This window comes from Vespa mandarinia, chromosome 8, assembly GCF_050613455.1.
Source record: "Vespa mandarinia isolate Hongniang chromosome 8, ASM5061345v1, whole genome shotgun sequence".
NCBI lineage: Eukaryota > Metazoa > Arthropoda > Insecta > Hymenoptera > Vespidae > Vespa > Vespa mandarinia.
This window is the reverse complement of record NC_140817.1, coordinates 6,913,390-6,939,883: the sequence shown is the minus strand read 5'-3', so window position 1 is coordinate 6,939,883 and position 26,494 is coordinate 6,913,390. Positions and strand designations below refer to the sequence as shown.

Sequence of the window (26,494 nt, the reverse complement as noted above, 5' to 3'; positions counted from 1 at the left end):
ATGATATATATAATATATATATAATATAATATATATATATATATATATATATATATATATATATATTAGGTGGACCAGAAAGTAATGTCGTTTCTGCACATGTCAATATTTGATTGTGATTAAAAATAAAAACTTGTTAAAAATTTATTCGTTTAAATTTAATTTAAGAAAACGACATTACTTTCCGATCCACCTAATATATAAAAATAAAAACATTCAACTGATAAAACATATAAATATTATTCAGCTGACACATAAATATAGATTTTAACCATTTTATGATTATTATCGAATTCTTTAAACGAATTTACCAAAATTTCCGTGTTTTATTTAGACAATTTCGAATGTCGATGCGTATCACTACGACATCAACACCCCCATTAAAGACAATTCTGATAAATTCATTTGTCAAAATTAATTGCTATCCGACGTATTTCAATAGATAAGATGAGATAGTCACAAAGTGATATCGTGATCCAAAAGAGGATTAGTCTCAGTCGTATTGTTGTATGAAGAAGACGTAGTCAAGAAAAGAACAGCGAGCAGAGTTGGCCAAACTGTAAAAATATTTATTCGTTAAAAATGGTAAAAGAAAGAAAACTTTCGGAAAACGAAATTCGAGGTATTTTTTTTACTCCATCATCTTATATTATTCTTCATTTCATACAAAACTGTTTCTCAAACTACATTGGTCGTATCGTTTCATTATAGAGATTATAATTTATAATTTATTAATTAAATACAATGATATATTTGTATACCAATTTTTTGTATGTACATAACTTTTTTAACATAGATAATAATAATAATATATATATATATATTGTTTTGTAATAACATTATAATATATTCACTGTATTCATATTAATATGTTAATATTTGCATATTTATAATCATATAAATAGACATATATCATATGTTTTTAATTGACATTATCTTATAATTATTTATTGAATTTATGTACTTGTTAAGAAAGATTATTCAATTTGATGACTGTCAAATTGTCACGTCGATTTTCTTTAATCATAATTTATCAACTTTCTGTCTCGGAAATTTGATAAAATAATGATCTTAAATTTCATTCGACGATATCTATAAAATAAACAGGAAAAGGCTTATCGACCGAAAATTTAATTATACTTTTGATGGATTGATCGATACATTTAAAAAGCCATTGAAACGTTATTACACCATGACCTAAATAGAAACAATAACTATCGCTAGTGACATTGACACTCACACGCATTGATTTATATTAATTCACAATGGTTAATGTACAGTTGAAAAAAGGTCAATGAAGCTGATCTATCATTTTGGCAACTTTTTTATTTATTTATCATTTGTCTCTATTTAGATCATCCAGAAGAACATAGCGATGTTGAAACAACCGAAACTGTGAGTATTTACAAGTATTAATATAATCAAAAAATTATGATACTGTTAAAAAAAAAGAATTTCGTTTTTTTCGATATTCGTTAAAATTGTGAAATATTCTTAATTATTATATATGTCCGTAATTGTGTCGTATAAATCGACACAATTATTCCCTTTATTATATAAGATACGTAAGAATTCTTTATATATTCAAATGAGAAAGTGCAATCGGTTGATATAAAAAAATTCACTTCGCGTACTTGCGAAATCGAAAAGAGTTTGCTTAATGAATACTTTCATCAATAAATACTTTCGATAAAATTATTCCGATCCTTATTTTATTTATTTTTATTTTCATTGAGGGACGATCACTCGTAAAATTGGAGGCAGTAAAATTTTGGCTAGTTTTGTGCGATAAAGCTAAGTAACAATCGAACGATCGATCAAGCAAGCAAAGAAAAGTATTCAGGTCAATAATCATTTGTAAAGATCAAGCGTACGCGTACGACACGATTCACGTCTTATAAGGCAGGTATACACGCACACATAAGTAAGACACAGAAATATTCGGAGATTTGTTAAAATTGAATAGTTTTTTCTAGGCCATTCAAATAATTCAGAAATTTTGAGTAAACGCTAAGAAAGTACTGTGTTATAGAAAATATGTTTAGAGTTAGAAAATCTTGCTTTTTGTTTTGAAAATGATCAAAAATACAAAATAAACTTTTTCCAAGATATTTTTATAAAAAATAAATAACTAAATAAATAAATAACTAAATAAATAAATAAATAAATAAATAAATAAATAAATAAATAAATAAATGAAAAATAATAAAAAGGAACGAATATTTGCATTTCGTAAATCAATTTGTCTTATATGTATAAGATAGCCTAATACTTATATATTCTGTAAATATTATCAAAATCGTAAGAAACGTTATCCAATAAGATCCATAGATATTTAAACACGATACAGTATGATTTTTACAGTATAAGGTTAATATAATATCGTTTTTACAGATCTTTGCGAATAAATGCTATCAAACAAATATAAATTATTGTAAAATTACTTATCAATTTTGATTACATAAGATTAATAGATCTATAAAATGTGACATGGATATTTTTATCACAAGATGCGTAATTGAGTTCATTTTATGAAGATAAAATCGGTTCAGAAATTTGTATTGTTAAATGATTTGTTATAACTTAGTATGATAACGATATCGTTTATTATTTTCTCGAAAATTTTTTAGATCTGCAGCAAGGAAATAAAATGATTAGAATATAAATCAAGATATATATATATATATATATATATATATATATATATATTTGTACTCTTTGAATCGTTACCTCTTCTTAAATAAAGATCATTCGTTCGCTCGCATTCTCTAATCTTACATCAGTTCAAACACACATTCTTGCCACGCGTTCATCTATCGTTCTTCTTATATCCATTCTCAGAATTTATTCTTCTATCATACCAGACATGTATTGATTATTCTTTATTTGCACCATACATATCATTCGTTGGTTCATTCATCTCTTTTACATACCCTACAATAATAACAAAAATAATATATGAAGAACGAAATAATATATTTATTTTGCATAAAATCTTTTAATAACAAATCATAAAAAGGCATATTTGGTAATCTTTTTTTTGCTTATTGTTCCTGTCTCTGTTAATTTATACGCTGTATACTTGCTTAAAAAAATTTAGAGGACTTTACCTTAGTTAAAAAAAAAAAAAAAAAAAACAAAAGAAAAGAAAAAAATGTGTATTCTATTTCCAAGCATATCCAAATATTTCTATCATTTGTGACCGTTCTTAAATAATTGAAAAGATACATCGAAAATTATTACTGTTCTTTACGTACAATGCCACAAGAAAATACATTTGTACACTTCTGACAATATACATTTCAATTTAAAAATAAATAAAATTAGTCGTACGAAGATAATAAATAACGTTCAAGTTTTATACACAATATGCTCTCTAATCGAAAATTATCTTTCGATTACATAATTTTATCTTTCTCTTTTCTTTTGTCTTGTCATGTTTTCTCTGTTATTTCTTATATAACGAATCAATCTGACAAGATATATTGAAACAAGATATATTGAAACAAGATATATGAAATATTTTATTACGATCGATCGGTGAAGGTTTGAAGTTTTTTCTTTCTTTTCGTTCTGTTTAGTTTTCTTCTTTTTCTGTTTTTTTTTTTTTTTTATTCTCTACATAAAACGAAGAAAAAAAGAAAAAAAGAAAAGAGAAAACGATAAAGGAAACTTCCTGGTTCGTAGAACGGTAAGCGATTTCAAAACGATCAATCAGTCGTTCCCCGAACGAGCTCTAAAAAAAAAAGAACGCGGCGCGAGAGAAGGTTGAACATTCTCTCCGATTTTCTTCACTCTTTTGTCGCACACAACAGAAATAAGACGGGTGACAGAAATAAGATTGAGACGCGCGTGCGCTAGATCGCAAACGATTTATCAATATAAGAGATAGAAAAAAAGAAGTGGCATGTTTAGTACATAAGATATGTACGAAACTGATAAAATCCAAAGTAAACGAGCCGAATTTAAGTGAGTTTATATAAATCTTTCTTGTGTATCATTGTAAATGTGTGCGTGTAAACGTGTATATTTGTTATGTCAACGTGCATTCATCGATTCCATTCCAATTCGATCATCAAGATAAATAGATCGACAAAATGAGCGCGGGAAAGGTACGATCGTCAACATTTATCAAATCATCATAATCACCTTTTCTTTTTAATCTTTTATATGTAACTATATGACCGATCAACCGACCTATTTTTTTAAACCTTATACGAAAATATATTTGTTCAATTAAACAAAGATCGATAACATATTTCGTTTCGGCTACGATCATTTTTATCGAATGACTTTCACTATTTCTTCCTCCGAGCATCTCTTTCTTTCCAAAAATTACATTGTTTCATGCTTTTTTATTAAATTCATCGTGATAGACCAATCGATTTGTTGTAACAACAAATAGATAACACGCAACGAAGTTATAAATACATATGTATGTAAAAAAGAACGAGAAGACGTGTCCTCGAAACACTTAAGAATAAGTGTTTCATCATACATTTACTTATTATTTTTTCTTCTCTTTTTTCTTTATTTCTTTACGTTACTTTTTTCTCATTTTTTTTTTTTAGATATTTATAAATTAAAAACTATCGAGATTAAATAAATTATTTACGAACGACAATTCTTTTCAAAATTTTTACATATTTCGTTCATTTCTTTTGGTGTTAACGTATAACTTAGTATCTTATTATTTACAATCGTAATAACACTTGCTTTTCGATATATCGTAATTACGATTAAAGATAAAATATTTTTTTGGATGTAAATATCGTCATGCTAGGTGATAGAAAAAATCGTCTATAGAAAATACATTTTTGTGTGAATTTAACGACCGTGAGATTACGTCGTTAATCCGGTTTTATGTATACTTTTACGTATACTCTTATGATTACCCACGATCTTACGAAAGCAACGAAACTAATTACCGACGAAAAGTTGCATAATCAATAAACTACAATCGTAAACATTTAAACACACCAATGATTATTAACTCTATTTTGGTGACCTTTCATTTGCGACAATAAAAATAACAATCAAGGTTAAAAAAAGAAATCGATGCGAGATTAAACATCAAGAAGGAAACTTTTCTTTTTTTCAATAATATTTAAGTTCTTTATATTATTACAGAAACTCAAGTATCCCAAATCGGTATTTTTCATCATCAGTAATGAATTCTGCGAGAGATTCTCTTATTATGGAATGCGCAGTAAGTTCTTTATCTTTTTTTCTCTTTCTCTTTCTCTCTTTCTCTCTCTCTCTCTCTCTCTCTCTCTCTCTCTCTCTCTTTCTACCTCTCCCTCTTTTTGTGATAGATATGTACTTAATTTACTTTAATTGCAGCGGTTCTGACATTGTATCTTCTAAATGTTTTGAACTATCCTGACAGCACTGCGATCGTGATCTATCATGTCTTCACGATGTTCATTTATTTCTTTCCATTATTCGGAGCTATCTTAGCAGATTCCATACTTGGGAAATACCATACGATATTCTATGTTAGTATAATTTATGCTGTGGGACAACTCTTGTTGGCTTTGAGTGCTGCACCGCCACTGGGATTGCCACCAAGGTTAATACTTACAATGCGCATTAAATTATTTATAATGACTCGGAAAACTGATAGCTCTTTCAAGTAGTCTAAATAAAATGACTTCGCTCGTTTCAAAAAGAAAATTGACCGCTACGAAAGAACGTAATAATCATTTTTATGAGTCATTGTATATTTTTTATCTTAATCAAGATAAACTAATCAGTCTATTCCTTTTGTGATAAAGTATACTTTCTAATTCTAATCCGATCAAATTGCAGGGAGTTTGCATTATTGGGTTTGTTTCTTATAGCTGTTGGTTCGGGTGGTATAAAACCTTGCGTGTCAGCATTTGGTGGAGATCAATTTGTATTGCCGCAACAGGAACAACAACTTTCGACTTTCTTTTCCGTTTTTTATTTCTCAATTAATTCGGGCTCCCTAATATCCAGCTTTCTTACACCGATATTAAGAAGCGATGTGACTTGTTTTGGTGATAAAACATGCTACTCCTTGTCTTTTCTAGTACCTGCCGTATTGATGTCAATATCGATAGGTAATATAATATTTAAATATATAAATACTATAGAAATCCAACTATTCTGAATGTAAATTTTTGTTTTACAGTGATATTTATGCTTGGTAAACCTTTGTACAAAATAGTCGATCTCCAAGGCAATGTCGTTGTTGATGTCACCAAATGCGTTTGCGTAAGTTAAATAAATAATTCATTTCTTTGAAAATTCACTAACACATTAAAATGTTAAAAAAATGATAATAGTAATAACAACAACAATAATAATAATAATAATAATAATAATAATAATAATAATAATAATAATAATAATAATAATAATAATAATAATAACAATAATAATTAATAGTAATAATAATAATGTATTAATAACAACAAGTTTTTACCATACGAACGAGAGTGCATACCTTCACGTTCATGTTTGCGATATTATGGACTGATAAGCCAAATTAAATAAGAATAAAAATTTTAGTACGCGATCAAGAAGAAGATACAATCGAAGAAAAAGGTGGATCACTGGCTCGATCACTCAGTAGATTTATATGGTCGAAAGTTAGTTGAGGACATTAAAGATTCCTTGCAAGTATTAAAGATGTTCCTCCCTTTGCCGATCTTTTGGGCTCTTTTCGATCAACAAGGATCAAGATGGACGATTCAAGCGACAAGAATGGACAGTAAAGTTGGTAATTTCTTGATACAACCCGATCAGATGCAAGTATTTAATCCATTGTTGGTCGTGATCTTTATTCCTATTTTCGAAACTTGCATTTATCCAATATTTTCTAAAATGCGTCTACTTAATACGCCTTTGAAGAAGCTTACAGTCGGTGGTTTATTGGCCGCACTATCCTTCGTTATATCTGCTATTATTGAATTACAACTTGAGGTAAGTACAAATTTCTTTTGTTTTCTATAACTATTTGTATTAACATTAACATTTTATCGATATTTATAGTTTTTATTTATATTTATTTTAGAAAACATACCCAATACTTCCTACAATTGGAGTGGGCCAAGTAAGAATTTTCAATACCATGAATTGTGAGATACCGATACAGATTAATGGTGAAAAAGGGATTATCAAAGCTCTGGATTTTTGGGAAAATATAAATATCAAAACTAATAATGGCTCGGCTAAATTGAAGTATTCTTTAAATATGACAAAGTGCCAATCGAGTAAATTTCTCAATAATGAAGTCAAAGGTAAATAGATCATAGCATTTGTGGAATTAGAAATATATGTTAGAATAGAAAATAGTAATAATGAATTTTTATTCTCATAGACGAGATGATAATAAACGAGGCAATTGCTACATCATGGGCTATTACTCCTGATGGAATGTATCAATACATTGACGATGTGGCAAAATCAAAGGATGGTTTTCCTTTGGTTCGTGGTCTTATTTATTTGTCATCACAATCAAAGAAAGATTATAATTCTAGTTTAATATTTTATCAAGAATCGATACCTACCGATGAGATTACATTAAATGGAACAAATATCACTAAAACTTCATTACATGAACTCAAACCACGTACATATAACATTTATTTAAATAAAAATCTATTATTACAAAATGTGGAATTAAAATTAGGTGGAGTATACACCATTGTTGGTTATGACATGGGAAACAATGAAATGAAATTATCAATTAATACTGTAACGCCTCCTAATTCGATGCATTTGTTTTGGCTATTACCACAATACATTGTCATTACGATGGCGGAAGTCATGTTTTCAGTAACTGGATTGGAATTTGCATTCACACAATCACCTCCCAGCATGAAATCCTTAATGCAATCTTCCTGGTTACTTACAGTAGCTTTTGGCAATCTTATTGTTGTTATTATCGCAGAGGTATCATTCTTCGAAAGACAGGTGAGCTATCTAAATGTTTGCTAACAACTTTTACAGTTTTTAATTTATGTAAATGGATGATTATAATTGATTTTGTTAATCGAAAATGTATGTTGCAGGTTTATGAGTTCCTCCTATTCGCAGGTCTAATGTTTATATTTATGATATTATTTGGTATAATGACAATGTTCTATAAATATACGGAAATATCCGAAACAAATGAGGAGGAAATCGTATTGGAAGAGAAAAAAGGATCTATTAATACATCGTATAAGGACGACGAAAAATGAAAAGTACAAATAAATCTTAAAGATATTTGAATTTCTTCCTGTTTTCAACTTTCTGTTGAGTGATAAAACATATCAACCTAAAGAATAATGAAATTTTCATAACAAAGATCGTTATGTTGAATGTGCAATGAAAGAAATACATTGACATAGGCGATGATGTTATTAACGATTATATGGAAAGGATTTAAGTGTACGTAAAAAAAGTATAAAAATTAAAATTTTGAATTATAGGAAATATTGCAAAGGAATTTACGTGTAATATATTTATTTTTGCTAGATCAAAAAAATTGTTAGGATTTACCACAACAGAATAAAATACGCATTACAAATTTTTATACATACCAAATGAGTATTACCAAGTTAATACTCCATGTCTGTAATTAGTTATTGAAAATAAATTAGAAATATTTATAATTGTATTTGTTTTATACAGAATCGATTATTTTTCACGAAAAATGTCTATTTTCCTTTCTTAAAATTTGATCCATCCATGTTACTCTTTATGGTAGTCATTTTTTAAATAATTTCAAATTTAGTAAATATAAATCTTAGTGTTTAATAATTTACGCATCTATTGTTGCGTTATGTTAATTTTGCAACATGACAATGTAGATGCAATCATGGTCAATTAAAATATAATTTTAATTTATAAAGAATAACATAATATTCTATTATAGAATTATATTGTGATTAATATCGTCGTTCTGTCGTAAGATATTTAACAATTGAATATTTTCTTAATTTTATTGTTCTTTACACAAATACAAGTAAATTAACATGTTAATGAACTATATTCTGTAATTATTTTTGACAAAGTTATTCAGAAGCCAACCTTTCTATCATATAGGCAACTTTCCTGATGAATGTATTTATTTCTATGTATAAGATTATGACAATTTAATATTATTTTAACAGAGCAAAAGATTATAGATTACTTTTCTGTGTGTGTATATATATATATGAAATGTGTATATATGTGTATATATGTGTATATATATATATATATATATATATATATATATATATATATATATATATACATATATATATATATGAAAAATCTAACATCTAACAAGATTCACATCTTTGACAAATTATTTTACTACCAGCAGCTTTAAAATACTAATTCCTAAAATAAATGGTATATTAAATACGTAAGATGCATACTTGCCTAGTAAACAATTCTATTTAGCGTTTCTCATTTGGAACAAGCGAATGGTTATCTCTATATGTAATATTATAATAAAGATTTTTGAGGATGCATAAATCTTCTGTAGGTTTATTTAATGCCGAGGAGTCTTCCTCATATATGATAATCGATCATCTTTCTAAAACAATTTTTAAGAGCATACGTATAAACATTAATATTATACAAATCAGCAATACTGATATAAGAATACATAATAAGCAATTACCGAAGTTGAACGAATTCTAACAATTGCTTCACGAGCTGTTCCATATGCAATAGAAGCAAAATGAAAAGCACCAATTACCAATGTTTCTGGTAAAATGTGAATAGGTTCTGCAGTTCCTGGCATCGAGTCGGTAGTAGTTTCCTCAATTATATGTCCAACATTTTTACTCTCTTCTATTGTCGGATTTTTCTCTAGATATTTATTATTTAAGTCTTTTTTTATTTGCTCATGTATATTATTTTTTTTTGAAGCTATAGGTGTATTGGAATCAGAAAAACTATGGTTTGAATAATCATGACTGTTATTAATATTTGTCTCACTTATACCATAAACACCATTGTCTGTAATCGAAGTAGTATGAGAGTGAAAACTCTGTGTTAAATCATTTATATCTGTTTGGGCTTGACAACTGTGCTGTGCTATTGGTAAATCTGAATAAACTGGATTTATAGGTTCTGTTGTCAAATAGCTAGTATGAGAACTGTTTACATCAATTTTCATGGCATTTGTATTGTTATGTTCGGGTTCTACATGCAGTAAATTTGTGTTCTCATCTGTTGACTTTGATGTATTTTTTATAAAGAGAGAACAAATATTATTTGTTAAATCTGTTGAATTATTGTACATACACGTTTTGGAAGTATTGGATAAACGTGTATCATTTATTTTTTTATTAATATTATCCTCATTATTAGAATTTTCTTTTTCATCTGGTTTGTCAGTACTAACATTATTTAAATCCTTTTTAATTATAGGAGTAAGTGTATTATTCGAATTATCTGTAAAATGATTTTCATTAATGCAAATGACTAAAGGTGTAGGTACTTCAGGAAGTAGATCAAAACTTGAAAGATCAGTAACAATTTCATCATCATTATTTTCTTTATGGGCAATGTTTTTCATGTTCTGATTTTTTGATAGACTTCTTTGTATGTGACAATTTGTATTGGTTTTATTTTTCATTGGCATTGGAATCAATTCAAATTCATTATAATCATCACAGACCTCTATATTATTACTTAGATCAGAATTTATATTAATATTCTCTATGTCAGATCCACAACAGCAAGTCGTATTTTTAAAATAGTTTTCATCCAACATTTGATGTTCAGTAATAGAACAATTCATTCGAAATTTATTTTCTTTTGTCCCATTGAATATGTTAGGTTCATTATACAAATTTTCTTTTGAAGATTCTAATGTAAGAATATTTGGAGACAAAGAATTGCGTTTATTTACAATCTGCTTTTCGCTGATATCATTTTGCTTATGAGCATTATTTATATCGCTCATTAATTTTGACGAATTACAGCTTTCATTCTGAACATTTTCCTCCTCTTTGTCTTCGTTAGGTTCACTACTATATTCAAGCTTTTCTTCAAATTTCTTCACTTGTTTCTTTCTGCTTTTGACAATGTTTACAAGTGGTTTATCTATATGTTCAGAATAAATCTTGTCGACTAGCATGTCCCTTTTCTTCCTTTTATATTGTCTTCTTTGATCTGTAAGTAAATTATTTCTTTGATGATTATACTTTGATCTGAGACGATGGGATTGATTTTCACATCTACTTGTATCCTTGGATTCCGTGCAAATCGGTGACCTCATAGAACACTTATTTAAATTTTCCATTACATTAAGCATAATTTGATCAGAAACTTCTGTTATTATATCCTTCTTCAACTACGAATAAAAATAAGCATATGTTGCATTAATTTATAAAAAATAATATAAACTAAAAGTAAAAATGTCAATCTTTATATTTACCTGTTCCATATACTGTACAAACCATGTCGGTGGAGCGTTATTGAGAGAGTCCTGGGTAGTTACGTTTGAAGGTGCTGTACTTTCTAATTTCATATTATCAAAACTTTTTGTAAGAATCTTTGAATATGTTGTAGTTAAATTTGGAAACATAGAAGCAGCTCCATTCTTATCATTTAATGTATTATTATTTTCTCCGGTTAAGTCAAATATTCTATTTAAATGTTCTTTTCTATTCTCTTGTTTTACTTCGCTCATACTTTTTTTTGCATTAAAAGTTTCAAATGAAATAGAATCGTTTGCAAATGAACTTTTTTGATCATCACCAGATGAATGTGCATTAACTTTATATTTGTTTTTATTTATATCATCATCCTGATTATTTATAAAATCAACTAACAACAATACTCCTTTGCTGCGTTTTGAGCAAAATTTAGCAAACTAAAATCACATTTATTTTTTATTATTAACTTATTCATTATTATATATTAAGTCTTTTGCATTAGACTAACCATAAAATTTGCATTACTTTTATAATATAGAAAAAGTTATTCAAAATTACCTGCCATAATTCTAAAAAGTCAGTTTCATTTTCAACCAAACGTAATACGTCATCATTATCGAAATATGAAATACCTTTAGATATATTTATACCAAAAAAACGCACCTATGAAAGAAACATAAATCACAAATTTGTATGTTAATTTTAACCTTATAAATTTGTACCCATAAATAATGAAATATAACTTACTAAATATATCTTAAATAATTCGAAATTAAATGTCACTTTGAAAACTGAATCATGATTATTCTCATAATTATCATTTTTATCATTACTGGGATTATATGTTACGTCACGTATGGACAATTTAGAATCTGATAATTTGTCATTATCTTTTGTTTTCTTGGACGTATCAAAGAATAATTCTGTTTGTTTTACCGTTGAAATAGATTTATTCTTTTGTGTATTGTCATTTTCATTTAAGTTGCATCCATTTTCAATCTCTTTGTGTATTAAACTTGCATATGAGTCGCGCACTACGCAAAAGATGTCTTCATTCTTGCTATCGAATTTTAATGTAGATCTGTTACTCCTTAGTATAAAGAACGTATAATCGTCTTTTTTCAGTTGAGCAGAGCTCAAACTTATTATAGGAATCTTTTTCATCGTACTTCTCGATTTCATAAATCCAATAAATAATAGAATTATTCCGATGATTATAAGTACGAAAGAAAACAGTAACAATTAACAGTTTACATGAAATCTCAAAATAATCAGTCAATAATCATTTCAACAGTATTATCAAGTTAAACGTCACAGTTAACGGAGGAAACAATTATACGATGCTATTACTAGTTACGCCGTCTTTCCGGCTTTCTCTGAACTGCATCGGAAGCGACCTTGATTTGACCCTTATTCCGATACAAGTAATATGTACATTCTCAAAAAATTAAACATTCCAAAATCGTATTTTATCTAATAATAATTTATAATAAAACAATTCAATATTCCTGTAAATATTTTTCCAATCGAATATATAACATTTGGTTTAGATCGTTTTATCAATTATATTATTTCTGTATTTGAACTGTTACCATACTGTAACTACACTAGTCAAAATAACCATCGTAAATTTTATTATATCACGAAGAAGAAAAAAAGCGGCTGATAATCTATACGGAGTTATTTTATATAATTTATTTTTATTTTATTAATTATTCTTCAATGAGAAAAATATTAATTCTAATAAAAGATCCAATTTCAATAATAATCTCATATTAACAAATGTGTTAACGTAGTTTCCATTCGCATCATCTGTTGGTTAAAATTTCTATAAAAAAAAAAAAAAAAGAAGAAAAAAAAAATCTATAAAACATAGAAAATCTAATATAAATGAGAAACATTGAATCGTAAATATAATATACCTGCTGCAAATTCAACGAATTATCTACGAAAATTAGAGATATCACAGTCGGTAAAAAGGTAAAGGATCGATACAGTAGTTAATTCAATCACAGTGCTCTCTACAATAGTGTCAAATATTTAGAACTAGTAAATATGGCGGAACTACGCGCGGCGAGTATACTTTTCAAAACTCTCTTTCAATATTTTGTGTTCTTTTGTTTTCTTTTTTTCTTTTCGATTTTTTCTCTCTCTCTATCTTAAACGACATTAAAGATACTGCATATCATATTCGAATCAATTCTAAAATAGATATATATGAAAATATTTTCAATAATTCAAAAGTTTTCACGAAGATTTAGGATCTTTCGAAAGAAAATATAATCGTGACGATTATATCGAATGATATCGAAAATTCTATCGGGATATTTTTTCAACGAAATAAATATTTACAAAAGAAGGAAGATTTAAGTTTTTTTACCTGTTGAATATTCGATGAATCGATTTCGACTGACTGAAATCAATGTAAATAGAATGTGTCGAGAAGTATAATTGCGATACGTCACGATGTTTTGAATAACGACGGAGTGTCTTTAGAAGTGAGGTAATGGGTGGGAGTTGATTCGTTCGTTGGAACGAGAGAGAGAGAGAGAGAGAGAGAGAGAGAGAGAGAGAGAGAGAGAGATAGAGAAGAAGCAAAGAGGAACCGAAAGAAGGGAGTTCCAGTCAGTCTGTCCGTGCGAGTCTGTCCGTCGAGCAGACTTCTCTCACTCTTTCGTCCTTCTCTTAGAGCAGACCGTCGAGTGGCTCGTGGTGGAAGCCACATGTCGTCGGTGGTGCAGCTGCTACTGGCACCCTGACGATCAGTTTACTATCGTCATTGGTATAGATCGCGATTGATCGTGGTTTTCATTATCTACTATACCTTCTTTTTTCTTTAAATTTTATTAATCTTCTCTTATCGCACTCGATACATCTATATACGTATATACGTATGAGAGTAATCAAAATAATAAAGCTAGAGATAGAAAAAGAAATAGAGAGAGAGAGAGAGAGAGAGAGAGAGAGAAGAAAAAAGATAAAGTGATTGTTAAAAGTGTATTAGAAAAGGATTAGATTTTGAAGAGAATTCTTTTTTCTTCATCTTCTTTTTTTTCTTCTTTTTTTTTTTGTTCTTTTCCTTTTCTTCTTTTTTTTTTCTTTTTTTTTTTTCTTTTTGGATTGAAAGAAGAACTCGACGAAGAAACTCGAAGAACATGTCGTCGAGAATAATTTTCGGTTTGTTCCTCGGCTTGTTCATCGTTGTTGGTTCACCACCTACCACCATTGAAGCTTTCAACGTCGAAACAAAACATTACGCGATATATCGCAACGAGGCCGAATCTATGTTCGGCTTTGCCGTTTCAGCCTATCGCGACAAATACGGACGAGGATGGTGAGTGAAACATATATATATATATCTATATATTCCATTGGTTATTACGTTCGTTTGAATTTCCCGCGGGTTTTTATGCGCAAGTGAGCGAGCGCGGTTGCCCTCTCCTCTCCCCAACTTTATAACTTTTCCGATCAATGGAAAGATTTGAGCGATCATCTTAATTATCGTGATCGAAGATAGTAAACAGAAAATTCGATTTTAAATCGATTAACACGATGAGATCGAATTTACGATGAATCAAATGAATTATTATTATTGAAAATTTCTTTCGAAAAATGTCCATTGAAATATTAAATGAATAATGTTATTAAAATCTTCGAATTGTATGAGAAATTGAAAAAAAAAAAAATAAAATATCTAGTGCATTTAAACGTTCTACCTTCAAAATTGTACAATGAATTTAAAAGTAAAAAGAAAAAAAAAAGAAAAATAAATAAAAACATGATTTAATTAGAAAACGTAAATATATAAATACGTATATCCGCACTGATATAAATCCACACGATTATTCCTGTACGTATGTAATTAATATTTCTTTTCTTTGATCCATCCGCTGAATCAACATCGTGATTCTGAAAAGAAAAAAAAAAGAAGTTCTATTCGTCGTGACTCGAATGCGTCGCCACGATTGACTCACTGTTATATTCTCAAACGTGGAAATATTCTTTTTTTTTCTGCGAACGAAAGATTAAATATCAACGATGCTTGCTTATGGGGTTTTAACTTTTTATTTTCTTTTTTCTTGTTTCCCCCCCCCCCCTTTTTTTCTTTCTTTCTCTTTTCTCTTTCTTATTTCTCGTTTTTGTTCTGTTCTGTTGTGCTGTTGCACTCGCGCGCACAAGAGCCTCCCTGTTCCTCAAACACCCAAATCATATGATCTTTTTCGTTTTCTCTTTTTTTTTTCCTTCTTTTTTTCTGCTCGCTTTCAAAGCATCAAAACTAAAGGTCAACAAACGATTTGTTACATATTCGTCTGAGCGCGCTTTCATAATCCTTTTAAAAAATATTTTTCATCTTCGGATAAATTTTCTCTCTTTCTCTCTCTCTCTCTTTCTCTTTCTCTTTCTCTCTACGTCTCTCTCTATCTTGATTGAACGTTTTATCAACGATAAAAAAAAGTCCTCGTCTTAAATTTTGTCTTCGTCTTACATTTTCTAGCTTCTCTTTCTCTCTCTCTCTCTCACTCTCCCGAGATCTCCGTTTCGTCTCGTTGGTCCATACGATCGGACTTAAAACGAATCCGCGATCCACTGCAAGTGGACGATGTTTTTTCGATTCATAAAGTAAGCTTCCCGTTTTTATTTTATCCTTTATTTACTTATTTATTTATTTATTTATTTTTCTTTATTCTTTTCTCGCATTTGGACCACCATTTAAACATATCGAGTTCTCTGGTTGATTCTCTCTCTCTCTCTCTCTCTCTCTCTCTCTCTCTCTGTCTTCCTTTCTATATATCTTTTTCTCATTTAGAAGCTTCGGTCCACCAAGACTCGAATCTCGCGTGACTCACGCCCGCGACGAGCCACGAATAAACGTTTCTACTAGGGCTTCTACTCCCGCGGCGACGGCGAATATAAATAATACTGGCGGATCGGTGAAACGCGACTAACGCCAAACGATTACGTCGATGGCGCCTTGTAAATGTTATCCATAAAGCCGCGATCGATCCTTCTCTCTCACCTTTATACATATTTATTTCTATTGTTTATTTCTACTTAATAAAAGTCATAATCAGGAATTCATTAATTCAATATTTATTAACCGATCATTTCGTATATATCTATGATATCTGAGTAAGTGAATACATTACTTATTAAACTAATTACGTCAAATAGTTGAGGGAAAAAAAAATTTACAATAACGAACAATGTAAAATCACACGAGAGAGAATTCTCTTTTCGTGACGGGCAGGAAGTTCGGATTACGTATAATGATTACATATAAATGAGATGAAGAGAGAGAGAGAGAGAGAGACCTCGTGATCACTTATATTTAGGCCAATTCTTATAGTAGATCCTTTACGAACGTTTGTCTTCTTCTTTAATCTCGCATAAGGAGAGAAATATAGAAGACTCTGATGACCTACCTGAAATAGAATTTAATTGCATGATATTTATAATCGAAGCTCCTCGACCTCCTCGGGAGATATCGTCGAACGTTTTATGGCAACGGAAATGCGAAATTCAATCCTCCTCGGAACGGTTCAAGTTCTTTCCAAATTTTTTTTTTCTTTTTTCTTCTTTTTCTTTTTCTTTTTTTTATTCATAAAGTACATAAACACATACATACATATATATGTACGTACGTATGTATACATATATATACGTGTTCATGAATTCTATCTATCTATCCTCTCTACTTTAGCTGAATCGTGTAATAGTATCCGCGATTTTCTTTTAACGAGATCACCGAGCACCGGTCACAAGAACGTAGCACGTTCGACGATGAGAGGGCCACTCTGATACAGGATGTTAGGTCATCGCTGGGACGATGAACACGTGGGTGGTTGATCGTTCTCGCGTGTGTCGCTCAACTCTTAATACCTTCTTATAATCTTCTTGTTCGATCTACTCTATTCCTACCTTCTCATTCGAATGTGTACGTTGAACGAAGAGAGAGAGAGAGAGAGAGAGAGAGAGAGAGAGAGAGAGAGAGAGAGAGAGAGAGATACAAACTATTCTTCTTTGGATAATCTGACCCTGCCTGGCTCCTCAGTCACAAAACTTCGATTCTGGATTTCGAGGAAGTTAAGAGGAATTAAAAGTCCGACCCCCCGTTGTTGGTCTCTCATGCATACTTGCTTACGTTTGCGGATGCGATCTAATCTTCTAGTACTAGCTCAGAGAGTCGGCCACTCCAACTTACACGCGCCGATCTTTCTTTTATTTTCAAAAGATATCTATACCATTCGCATATATTCGTTCGTATATATGTATGTATCTATGTACGTATATAGGTATAGAAATATCTAAGATACGTTTCTGAACTTGGAGTATTATCGAAACGAAAGCCAACGAAAAAAGATTTTGAGATTATTCGGATATATATATATATATATATATATATATATATATATATACTTTATGGATTTCTATGGTTTCATTGATGTTTCCATTTGGTTACGTTGAAAATTTATTTTGATCTCATTGAAAATATCAACGAAATTCTATTTATTTCCGTTTAATTCATGAACGATTTTTCTTTGTCGATTGAATGAAATTTTGCGGAAGAATTCTCTTTAGAGTGGGATGAGATAAGTGATATTAGTGGTTATACGATTCTTACGAATCCCTTGACTCACCGAACGTGTCACAGCTGGTTATTCTTTAAAAGGAAACTCGAGGTGACGGCTTTAACTCTAAAAATGGAATCGACGTGAGATACCGATCGAGAGGTGACGCGTTTGTTGCACGATGAGTGTCACTTTTTCTTGGATTCGCTGACCAAACGTTTCTTATTCGGTCAGCATATGTCAAAATCAAAATTTCCCAACGAATAAAAGAGAGAGAGAGAGAGAAAGAGAGTGAGCAAAAAAAAAAGAATGAATTTATTTTAAACCATAATGAAACAACGATCATTTGTTAGAATCGCTAACTACCTCGAAATTGTCTCGGAGTCGTCTTTTTGATTCCTTTTATTGTCTGCCACAAACAAGATATTAGAAAATCATGAACAGCACGGAGGAGAACGTTCGTATTAATAATGCGTTCCGCTAATGAGCGAAAAGTGATTCTCCTTTGTAAGCGAGACTGTTGTTAACACTTTTTCACTGATATTCTAGGAAGCATGCCTCCGTTATCGCTGCTCGCTTCCATGATGATAAGAATGCTTTGCGCTTAAAACGGATATTCCATTTGGAATTCTCTTTCAAAGCTTTCGCCTATCTTTCTAAGCAATTCTTTCTCTTTCTCTCTTTTCTCTCTCCTCACTCTCTCTCTCTCTCTTTTCTCTCTCTCTCTCTCTCTCCTCTCTCTCTCTCTCTCTTTCTCTTCTTTTCTCTTTCTTTCTTTTTCTTTGTCTATCTTCTCCTCTTTGTATTACAAAATAATTCTATCTTGCAAACATATCGAACTACTTATTATGCATTTACTTGCATACGTTTCTCTTTTATTTTTCTTGACTTTTGAATTTCTTCTTTCTTTTTCTTTTTTTTTTTCGTCGTTCATTGATTTGTTCTGAACGATCGGTATACACTTTATTCGAGAGAAAAAAGCTTACGAAGAGAAGAAGCGAACCTTTTAACGTTTGCCGTGTTTTCCATGAGATAAACGAAGCGTGTCCCAACAGGAAACGAGGATTCAATTTCCTCGATGTTTCCGGTCAGAGGAACAAAACAAGTATCGAGGGTTTGATCATTATCATGATCATGTAGAGCTCTTGCTTCTTCAATTATGATCGGTTTAAAAAAGATATAAGATGTACTAACCCAAAATAAAATGAGAAAGAGAAAGAGAGGGAGAGAAAGAAAGGGAGAGAAAGAGAGGGAGAGAAAGAGAGGGAGAGAAAGAGAGAAAGAGAAAGAAGTGAGAAGGAATGAAGGAGGGAGGGTAGATGATGCAAAGGAAAATAAATGAGGATCGCGTGAGGCACGTGCCTGAAGCTTTGCTTATGTCATTATCCGAACGAATGAGAGAGTTAGCAAGCTTCGGCCAGTCTTTTTCTTACCTTTAGAACGCGTTAAAGCGCATGATCACGCGATGCGAAAAGAACTCGAGCCCACCCGGCCGGCCTCGCTTTCAAAGCATGATAAGCCCGATAGAATTTACGATTAACGACCTTTCTATCTCTCCCTCTCTCTCTCTTTCTCTCTTTCTCTCTCTCTTTCTTTTTCTTCTTAAATATCTTCTTTATTTAAAACGAGATCATTTTTTGATGATACAAAAATTTGTCCCTTTTTTTTCTTTTCTTTTGTCCTCTTATCTTATCTTTTTCTTTTCTTTTTTTTACTTTAAATTTTCTCCCCATTTAAAAAGAAAACAATTATATTATTATATTGACATTGAAAAACTTAATGAAACAGCTCAATCGAATTTAAAAACTACAGTTAGTAAATAACTTCTCGCGTGCATTTTTCTTTTTCTTTTTTTTTTTTTTATTTTTTCTTCCTCTCTCTACTGTGTCCGCCATATGGATAGTTTCGTTCGTTACATGTCACTTCATAGAAATGACATTGTTACCACGGGGACCTTGCCCCGACACATGTTTCTACTTCCGTGGAGGAGAATGAAGGGTCGAGTCGTGCACCGGACGACCTACGTACGGAAAAGCGTTTTACGAGCATTCTACCGAAGATTTATAGTTCCTTTTAGGCAAAGAAAAGAGACAGAGAGAAATGGGTGAGGAGTGTTCTTTCTATTTGTCTGTCTGTTTCTCTGTTTGTCTCTCTTTTTCTCTCTCTCTCTCTCTCTCTTTCCCTCTCTCTCTTTCTCTCTCTCTCTCTCTCTCGCTCTCTTTCTTTTTCTCTTTTTCTTTATACTTGATGCACTCTTGCAAATCGATACACTTTAGAGAAAAATATTTCAAAAATAAACAAAATTAAGATACAGTATATAACTAAAACGTTACGTAAGATCATCGTGATTATCGATAATAGAAGACACAGGGGTCATTGTATCATGGCGATACGCGATGATACTGCGATTTGCTTTGGCTTGTTAATTAATCCAACTAAATTTATCGAATTAATACGTTTATCGCGACCCAGTTGTTATTTCAGTAGAAACGTACGAACATAATATAGACGATGAAATTCTAATTAAGATTAATCTAGTTCGTAATTTTTTTTTTTTTTTTTTTTTTTTTTTTTTTTTTTTTTTGGAAAATATGAAAAATATAAAATTTCTTTTAGATCAGTTGCCACTTCTCTACTTAGGAAAATCGTCGATTTTTAGTTAATCTCGCACGAGTACCAATAATGTTAGCTGTAACAATCGTGACGAAATGGTGTCGGTTTGTTCAATGTTTCGCAAGGACTCTTATCCACATGTAGCCGATGACCATTTCACGGCTGTCTTTTCGAATATATTTAGAAAAGTCAAATCGACGATTAACGTGAACCAAGAAAGTCATCTGTCGATACTCAGGTATAAGAGCGATGTCATCTGGTACACAGAACTAATACTACCTAATTATTACTGAAAATAGAAATCCACTTCTTGAGAATATTTCAAATGCGAGTGTGCTCTCTCATGTGGATATAAGCCGTAGTAAATAAATTCATTTCAATCTGTAAAAATATTTTCACTTTAGTCATGACCTAAAAATTATAGAAACACTCGACGTGCACTTACGTCGATATATCTTTATCTTTGTTTTTTTTTTGTTTTCTTTTTCTTTTTCTTTTTCTTTTTTTTTCTCCTTTAATAAAATCTAAATTAAAATGCTAAAGATAAAATGTAGGTATTTGTGGTACGTCGACTATCCTTACGATCGACACAAACATTGTATTTTATGGATGCAATACATTAGCAGATACCTGTCTTGCCTATTTTGCGGTTCGACAGATTGGAGACATCGATAGTGAAATTGTTAAGGAGTAACACGCGGGGATCGTGTTACTCGCGAACGCGGACTCGTACTGTCACGCTTCGAGCATACGCACGATTTCTCAGAGATTCCTCTTCGCATATATGTATGTATGTATGTATGTATGTATGTATGTATGTATGTATGTAATGTACATTTACCTATTCGATTTTCTTTATACAGTGAAAGCCGATTTTACTGTGTACCGTGTCCGTGAGAAGGTGCTCCTTATAAAGTAGCAGAGACTCGAGACGTCGATATACGCCTCCGTTCGCGCATTGCGTCATCGACCGATTGCGAACAAGCACGAGTCTGCATCTCCTCCTCTAGTTGACCGCCTTACCCATCAAATCATTTTCTAATAGACTAATAAGATACAACACTACCTTACCAAGAGACATATCATTAACTTACAATAATAGAATTCGGCCTGAATTCCTTTATCACATCGCTTTTTCCTGTGTTTATTTATATCTATGTATATACGTATACGTATATCTATATATGTTTATTTGTTTGTTCATTTGTTGTTGGACATATACATACATACATATATATATATATATATATATATATATATATAGAGAGAGAGAGAGAGAGAGAGAAAAGAATGCAGAATATTGCAAAGCTAACGACGCTTAAAAATGCTACCTATTTGATATTCGATTGCTCATGTCGTTTCTTGATTCTATCATTCTATATATATATATATATATATATATATATATATATATATATATAATATCTCATTTGGTTATTATAAGTACATATGATAAGATTTATCAGAGAAAAATCATATGACAAAATTTAACCGACATCATTTCTTTTTAGCGATCCATTAACGTACGTCTCCGTTATAACAAACGAAGAATATTTAGAATATTTTCACTTCCATCGCCCACTCATGCTTTCTCTCCCTCTCTCTCCCTTTCTATCCCTCTCTCTCTCTCTCTCTCTCTCTTTTTATATATATATATATATATATATATATATATATTTGCATTACTAATTCTCAAAGGAATCGTCCGCGAGTCTTTCGAAAACGTTATCTCATGTAACAGTATATCGCGATAAGTTAGGCGAATTCCTAGATACTGCTTGGGATATGCAAAATGTTCTCGAGGTTGGAGAGCCGACAAAATTTACCAAAGATAAGGTGAATACTTTATTGCATTAGGTTAGCGTATCCGCATTAGACTCCTTCGTGTACTCTTCGAGGAGTAGCTAACAATAAAGTTTTACTTCTTGTATGGAGTAGTATCAACGGACCGGAAGGCGTATCTACCTGGTTTTAAATTTCCTAGCACGCACCCGGGAGCTTCATTACCATATACGCGTTCTTCGGAAGGAGAGAAAGAAAAAAGAGAAAGAGAAAAGTCACCGAGAGTTCGCTGAACCCCCATGGTTTAATCGAAAAGTTTCACTCCAAAAATCTTGTCTATCCGTTTTTTTTCGATCACTATTTCTTGTCCACGAGATCTTCTACTATCGATAGACATTAGTATTTAACGAGCCTTTAGAATCTCGAATTCAATAGCTATTCCGTATAATTTGTTTTCTATCTTTTATATATAGATGCATGTAATACATACACGCATACATACATAGATATTGTCTTGTAGGAAGATGTTCCGGTTTAAGTGAAACATCATTAATAAATAAAACAATGATATAGGTACTTATTTATTCGTTAAATATTACGAAATATCCATAGGTATCGAAGAAATGCTAAAGGACTTGCGACAGAGAAATACAATTCACGGCGATGAATACTAAACGTTTAATTTTTCGTGGTGGGTTAGACGAACGTGACAATTTCCACGCTTCCAACGAAAAAGGCCTTCCCTTCGGTAAGGACGTAAAATCTTACGTGATTTCCGTTTTGGAAGTAGAAGCTTGAATTATAATCGGTGCCATTTTATAGCCCTTTATATGTAATCGTTCTACCGGAAATTCTTTCTTATTAATATCTATTTCGTAAAATGTACGATGACAAATATATAGAGCTTGTTTTACGATAAAAATATTACTTCTTGATGTTTGATGTCAAAATGTAATATTGATTTGCCATTTCCATAAAATGTAATATTGTTTTGCGATATGTTCTGTAATAATGGTGTTAAAAAATTAGCTAGGACAACTTTCTCTTTATATTTTTTCTGTCCGTTTCTTTTTCTTGTTTTCTTTTTTTTTTCTTTCTTGTTCCTTTTCCTTGAGAAAGATCAAAGCTAGATATTCTAAGGGAAAACGGTGCTTCGGCATTGAGCAATTCACCAAGAATGGCATCCATGCACGATGTCGGATGGAGCCGTCCGATTTTGCCAAATACGGGATTACAAATGCGCTTCTGTCCAGCTACCCGCCGCAATATAAGTCAATACAGCAGGCAACTTCTCGTTGCCGTTTTGCCATCGCGCGAATAAAAGACCCGACGATATTTATTTCCCAATACGATAGCCGATGTCACGATAACGCTTGATTTACGCCGAACGACAAATCGCCGTCTAATTCGCGATCTTCGACCTTCGTAAAGACGAGAATTACGAAAGCCTGTGAGAATCTTCGAAAAAAAGAAAAAAAAAAGAAAGAAAGAAAATATAATCAAAAGTCGTGATCGTTTATCGCCATTTCTTTCTATTTGTTTTCTTTTTTTTTTTTCCTTTTTTATCTTTACTTTACATCCGTTATTTATCATTGGACGGTAATAATTTTATAATGCATGTACACATAAAGTAATATTACTAATAATAATAATGATAATAATAATAATAATAATAATAATGATAATAATAATAATAATAATAATAATAATAATAAAAATAATAATAATAAAAATAATAATAATAATAATAATAATAATAATAATAATAGGAATATATAGGTATATATAGAGATATAAATATCTCGCATCGTTTAAAAAATGTTTTAAAAGCAAATCGCGAATCGTATATGCAGGTGTATTGCAAATTCGTTATCGTATGTGACCAAGGCCAATATGGAATGTAATAACATCGAGATGGACATACGTTTATGGAACTTTTGTCTATTCAAGGATAAATGTAAGGACAGACTAAACATATTCGTATGATTCATGTTATTTTTGCTGTATATCGTGACAATACGCTTTATTTGGCAATATTTCTGGTGAATCGTTCGAATACAATATTTTAAGAATCGCTTATTACAAATTTTATCGACGGAATACATGTTTATCGATTTTCCAACTGTTTCATGATTCAACAAATGACATCATTTTTACGAATAAATATCAAATCAATAAATGTCTCGCGTTTACTTTCGTTTCTTAAAAGTGACGTGTTTTTCGCTCGATTTTATTCAGAAAATCGAAATAGCGGCTTTTCTTTTTCTTTTTTTCCTTCTTTTTTATTGATAAATAATTATTCATTTAAATCAATACGGAATTTCATGGCGACTGGTATACGTCATGTATACGTTTCATGGTACACGTCATATATCGGTAATTGTGGTTCTTTACGAATGCAAAAAAAAAAAACAGAATAAAAAAGGAAGGGAAGAAAAATGGAGTGGGCGAGAGCAAGGCCTTCGTCAGGTTCGACCCACGCGCCTTATTAACGAGACGCGTGCGTAGAGTTCATTGAATATTAGCTCTCAGTGATCGCTTCGAGTTTTTGCCGTGTGGATCCCGTTTGTACCGTCCGAAGTAAAAAAAAAAAAAAAAGAAAAAAAGAAAAAAAAAAGACTAAAAAAAACTAAAAAATTTTTTAAGGATTTTTTTTTCTTTTCTTTTTTAGACAATAAAAAAGATTTCAAATTAACATACACAAAAATTTGTATATTTTTTAAACGATAAAAATAAAAATAAAATAGCTCGGCCTCTTTTTTCTTCCACCCCCCCCACTCCTTTCTTCTTTCTCCTTCCTTTCGTTCTTCCTTTATTCAGCTGATTTTAATTTAAACGCAGTTTACAAAATTAACGTGCCATCTTTAATCACTCATTAGCATCGCCTCATATTTTATTGTTCAATTTATTGTTATCGGTCATACCAGCCTACACTGCTCCGCCATTGCTTCTTCCAAGATGCGTACGAATCACCGAGCAAGTTATGAATCGGTTACATAACTTTCTCGCATAATCGTACTTTCCTCTTTCCACGTATTTCGCGTTCGCTTTTACAACCATATGAGTGAGTGAACGAACGTGTGGGTCTCCTTACCTACGCGCACTACATTCAAGCAATGCAACTTAGAAGCTAAAGTATGCCAAGGTTGGTTCGGTCTGTCGATAAGATTTTCAAATATCTTTTACGTTACCTTTGTAGATATGTAAAAAAATAAAGAAATTTTCTTCGAAGAAATTTTTGTTTTCTTTTTTTTTTTGTTTTTTTTTTGTTTTTTTTTTTCTAATCGCCTATCACAAACGACGAGTGTAAAAAAATTTGTGGAATAAATGATCGTTTTATGTAAATTAGGTCGATCATCGTTTTCTTCTTTCTTCGTATTGATGATAAAAATATCATTGATACTCGTTCGAGGTCATTCAGAAGACATAGAACGATTAGAACGATTAGAACCTGTTATGAATCTGGGTCAATGCATTAGTTCGTTTACATTGATTTCCATAATTCAATCGATTTATTGAATTATCGATCTCAAGACAAGTTACAAATGTCATGGAGAGAGATTAAGAGTATCGATTTAAAACCAGATTAATCATAAAGTTTCTCCTGTTTATATATATATACACTGTAATCTATACTTTTCTCTGACACACCCTCTTCGAATAATTACATGATCGATTGTCTTATCTACTCTCTTCCTTGATATTACATATTAAAAAAAAAAAAAAAAAAAAGGAAAAAAATGTTCTGCCTTTCAACGCCATTGGTTTGCCTCTGCTCGAATTTCGAAGGGCCAACCCGCGAGAAATAAATTACACCTCGACTTCCTTCCAATCGTCGGCTAACGACCGCTCGCCGTTGATTCGTGTCCATTAGGAAAAACGTCATGTCGATGATCCCTCAGTCAATAAAGGTAATGGCCAATTTGGCACGGCGAGTCGACGACCGGTGGCGTCATTAATATAATTGAAGGTGTCAGGAGATTCGTTATTTTCATGTTTTATCATCTCTTTTTTAACATCATCAAAATTATATTATCACGTTTTCATCAAAAGCATAAATATTATATATTTCGTAATTAATATATTAAAAATCTAATATGATATCTATATTTTGCAAGATTTTGATTTTAAAGA

The 26,494-nt window shown here is 30.9% G+C and overlaps 3 protein-coding genes across 9 annotated transcripts in view; 2 read left to right on the top strand and 1 right to left on the bottom strand.

The window, feature by feature from the left end:
* Positions 1–377: 377 nt before the first annotated feature.
* Positions 378–8,632, top strand: LOC118451301 (peptide transporter family 1). 5 transcript variants are annotated; one of them, XR_014982447.1, is made up of 11 exons: positions 378–622; positions 1,355–1,395; positions 5,131–5,209; positions 5,344–5,572; positions 5,812–6,086; positions 6,158–6,240; positions 6,538–6,951; positions 7,043–7,268; positions 7,349–7,944; positions 8,043–8,403; positions 8,491–8,632. XR_014982447.1 is itself a non-coding variant. In XM_035887708.2 (10 exons), exons 1-10 carry the CDS (start codon positions 583–585, stop codon positions 8,211–8,213), a joined length of 2,154 nt encoding a protein of 717 aa, XP_035743601.1. In that variant the 5' UTR covers positions 378–582; the 3' UTR covers positions 8,214–8,632. The 5 variants fall into 5 exon arrangements, 4 of the variants coding, with proteins under 4 accessions (XP_035743601.1, XP_035743604.1, XP_035743603.1 ...); XM_035887708.2 differs by having other exon boundaries at positions 8,043–8,632; XM_035887711.2 differs by lacking the exons at positions 378–622; positions 1,355–1,395 and adding an exon at positions 3,799–3,969 and having other exon boundaries at positions 8,043–8,632.
* A 636-nt stretch (positions 8,633–9,268) lies between these two features.
* Positions 9,269–12,792, bottom strand: LOC118451300 (uncharacterized). The gene is made up of 5 exons (XM_035887706.2): positions 12,144–12,792; positions 11,955–12,059; positions 11,396–11,833; positions 9,629–11,311; positions 9,269–9,541 (listed from the first exon to the last, which is right to left on the bottom strand). Exons 1-5 carry the CDS (start codon positions 12,576–12,578, stop codon positions 9,497–9,499), a joined length of 2,706 nt encoding a protein of 901 aa, XP_035743599.2. The 5' UTR covers positions 12,579–12,792; the 3' UTR covers positions 9,269–9,496.
* Positions 12,793–14,016: 1,224 nt separating this feature from the next.
* The window catches only part of if (integrin subunit alpha inflated), a 51,434-nt gene continuing 38,956 nt past the window's right edge, over positions 14,017–26,494 (top strand). For 2 of the 3 annotated variants that reach the window (XM_035879578.2, XM_035879555.2), the window contains exon 1: positions 14,017–14,730. In XM_035879578.2, coding sequence (XP_035735471.2) covers positions 14,552–14,730 — 179 coding nt within the window. In that variant the 5' untranslated portion in view covers positions 14,017–14,551. The remainder of the gene's footprint in view (positions 14,731–26,494) is intronic. The other variant, XM_085658923.1, reaches the window with a different exon arrangement.

Excerpts from the sequence above, each read along its gene's own strand:
- LOC118451300 (XM_035887706.2), bottom strand. The coding sequence starts at position 12,578 with ATGAAATCGAGAAGTACGATGAAAAAGATTCCTATAATAAGTTTGAGC. Across the intron at positions 12,060-12,143 it reads AATTATTTAAGATATATTTA|GTGCGTTTTTTTGGTATAAA; the intron begins GTAAGTTATATT and ends TTTCTTTCATAG. Across the intron at positions 11,834-11,954 it reads ACTTTTTAGAATTATGGCAG|TTTGCTAAATTTTGCTCAAA; the intron begins GTAATTTTGAAT and ends ATGTGATTTTAG.
- LOC118451301 (XM_035887708.2), top strand. The coding sequence starts at position 583 with ATGGTAAAAGAAAGAAAACTTTCGGAAAACGAAATTCGAG. Across the intron at positions 5,210-5,343 it reads CTCTTATTATGGAATGCGCA|CGGTTCTGACATTGTATCTT; the intron begins GTAAGTTCTTTA and ends CTTTAATTGCAG. Across the intron at positions 7,269-7,348 it reads TCTCAATAATGAAGTCAAAG|ACGAGATGATAATAAACGAG; the intron begins GTAAATAGATCA and ends TTATTCTCATAG.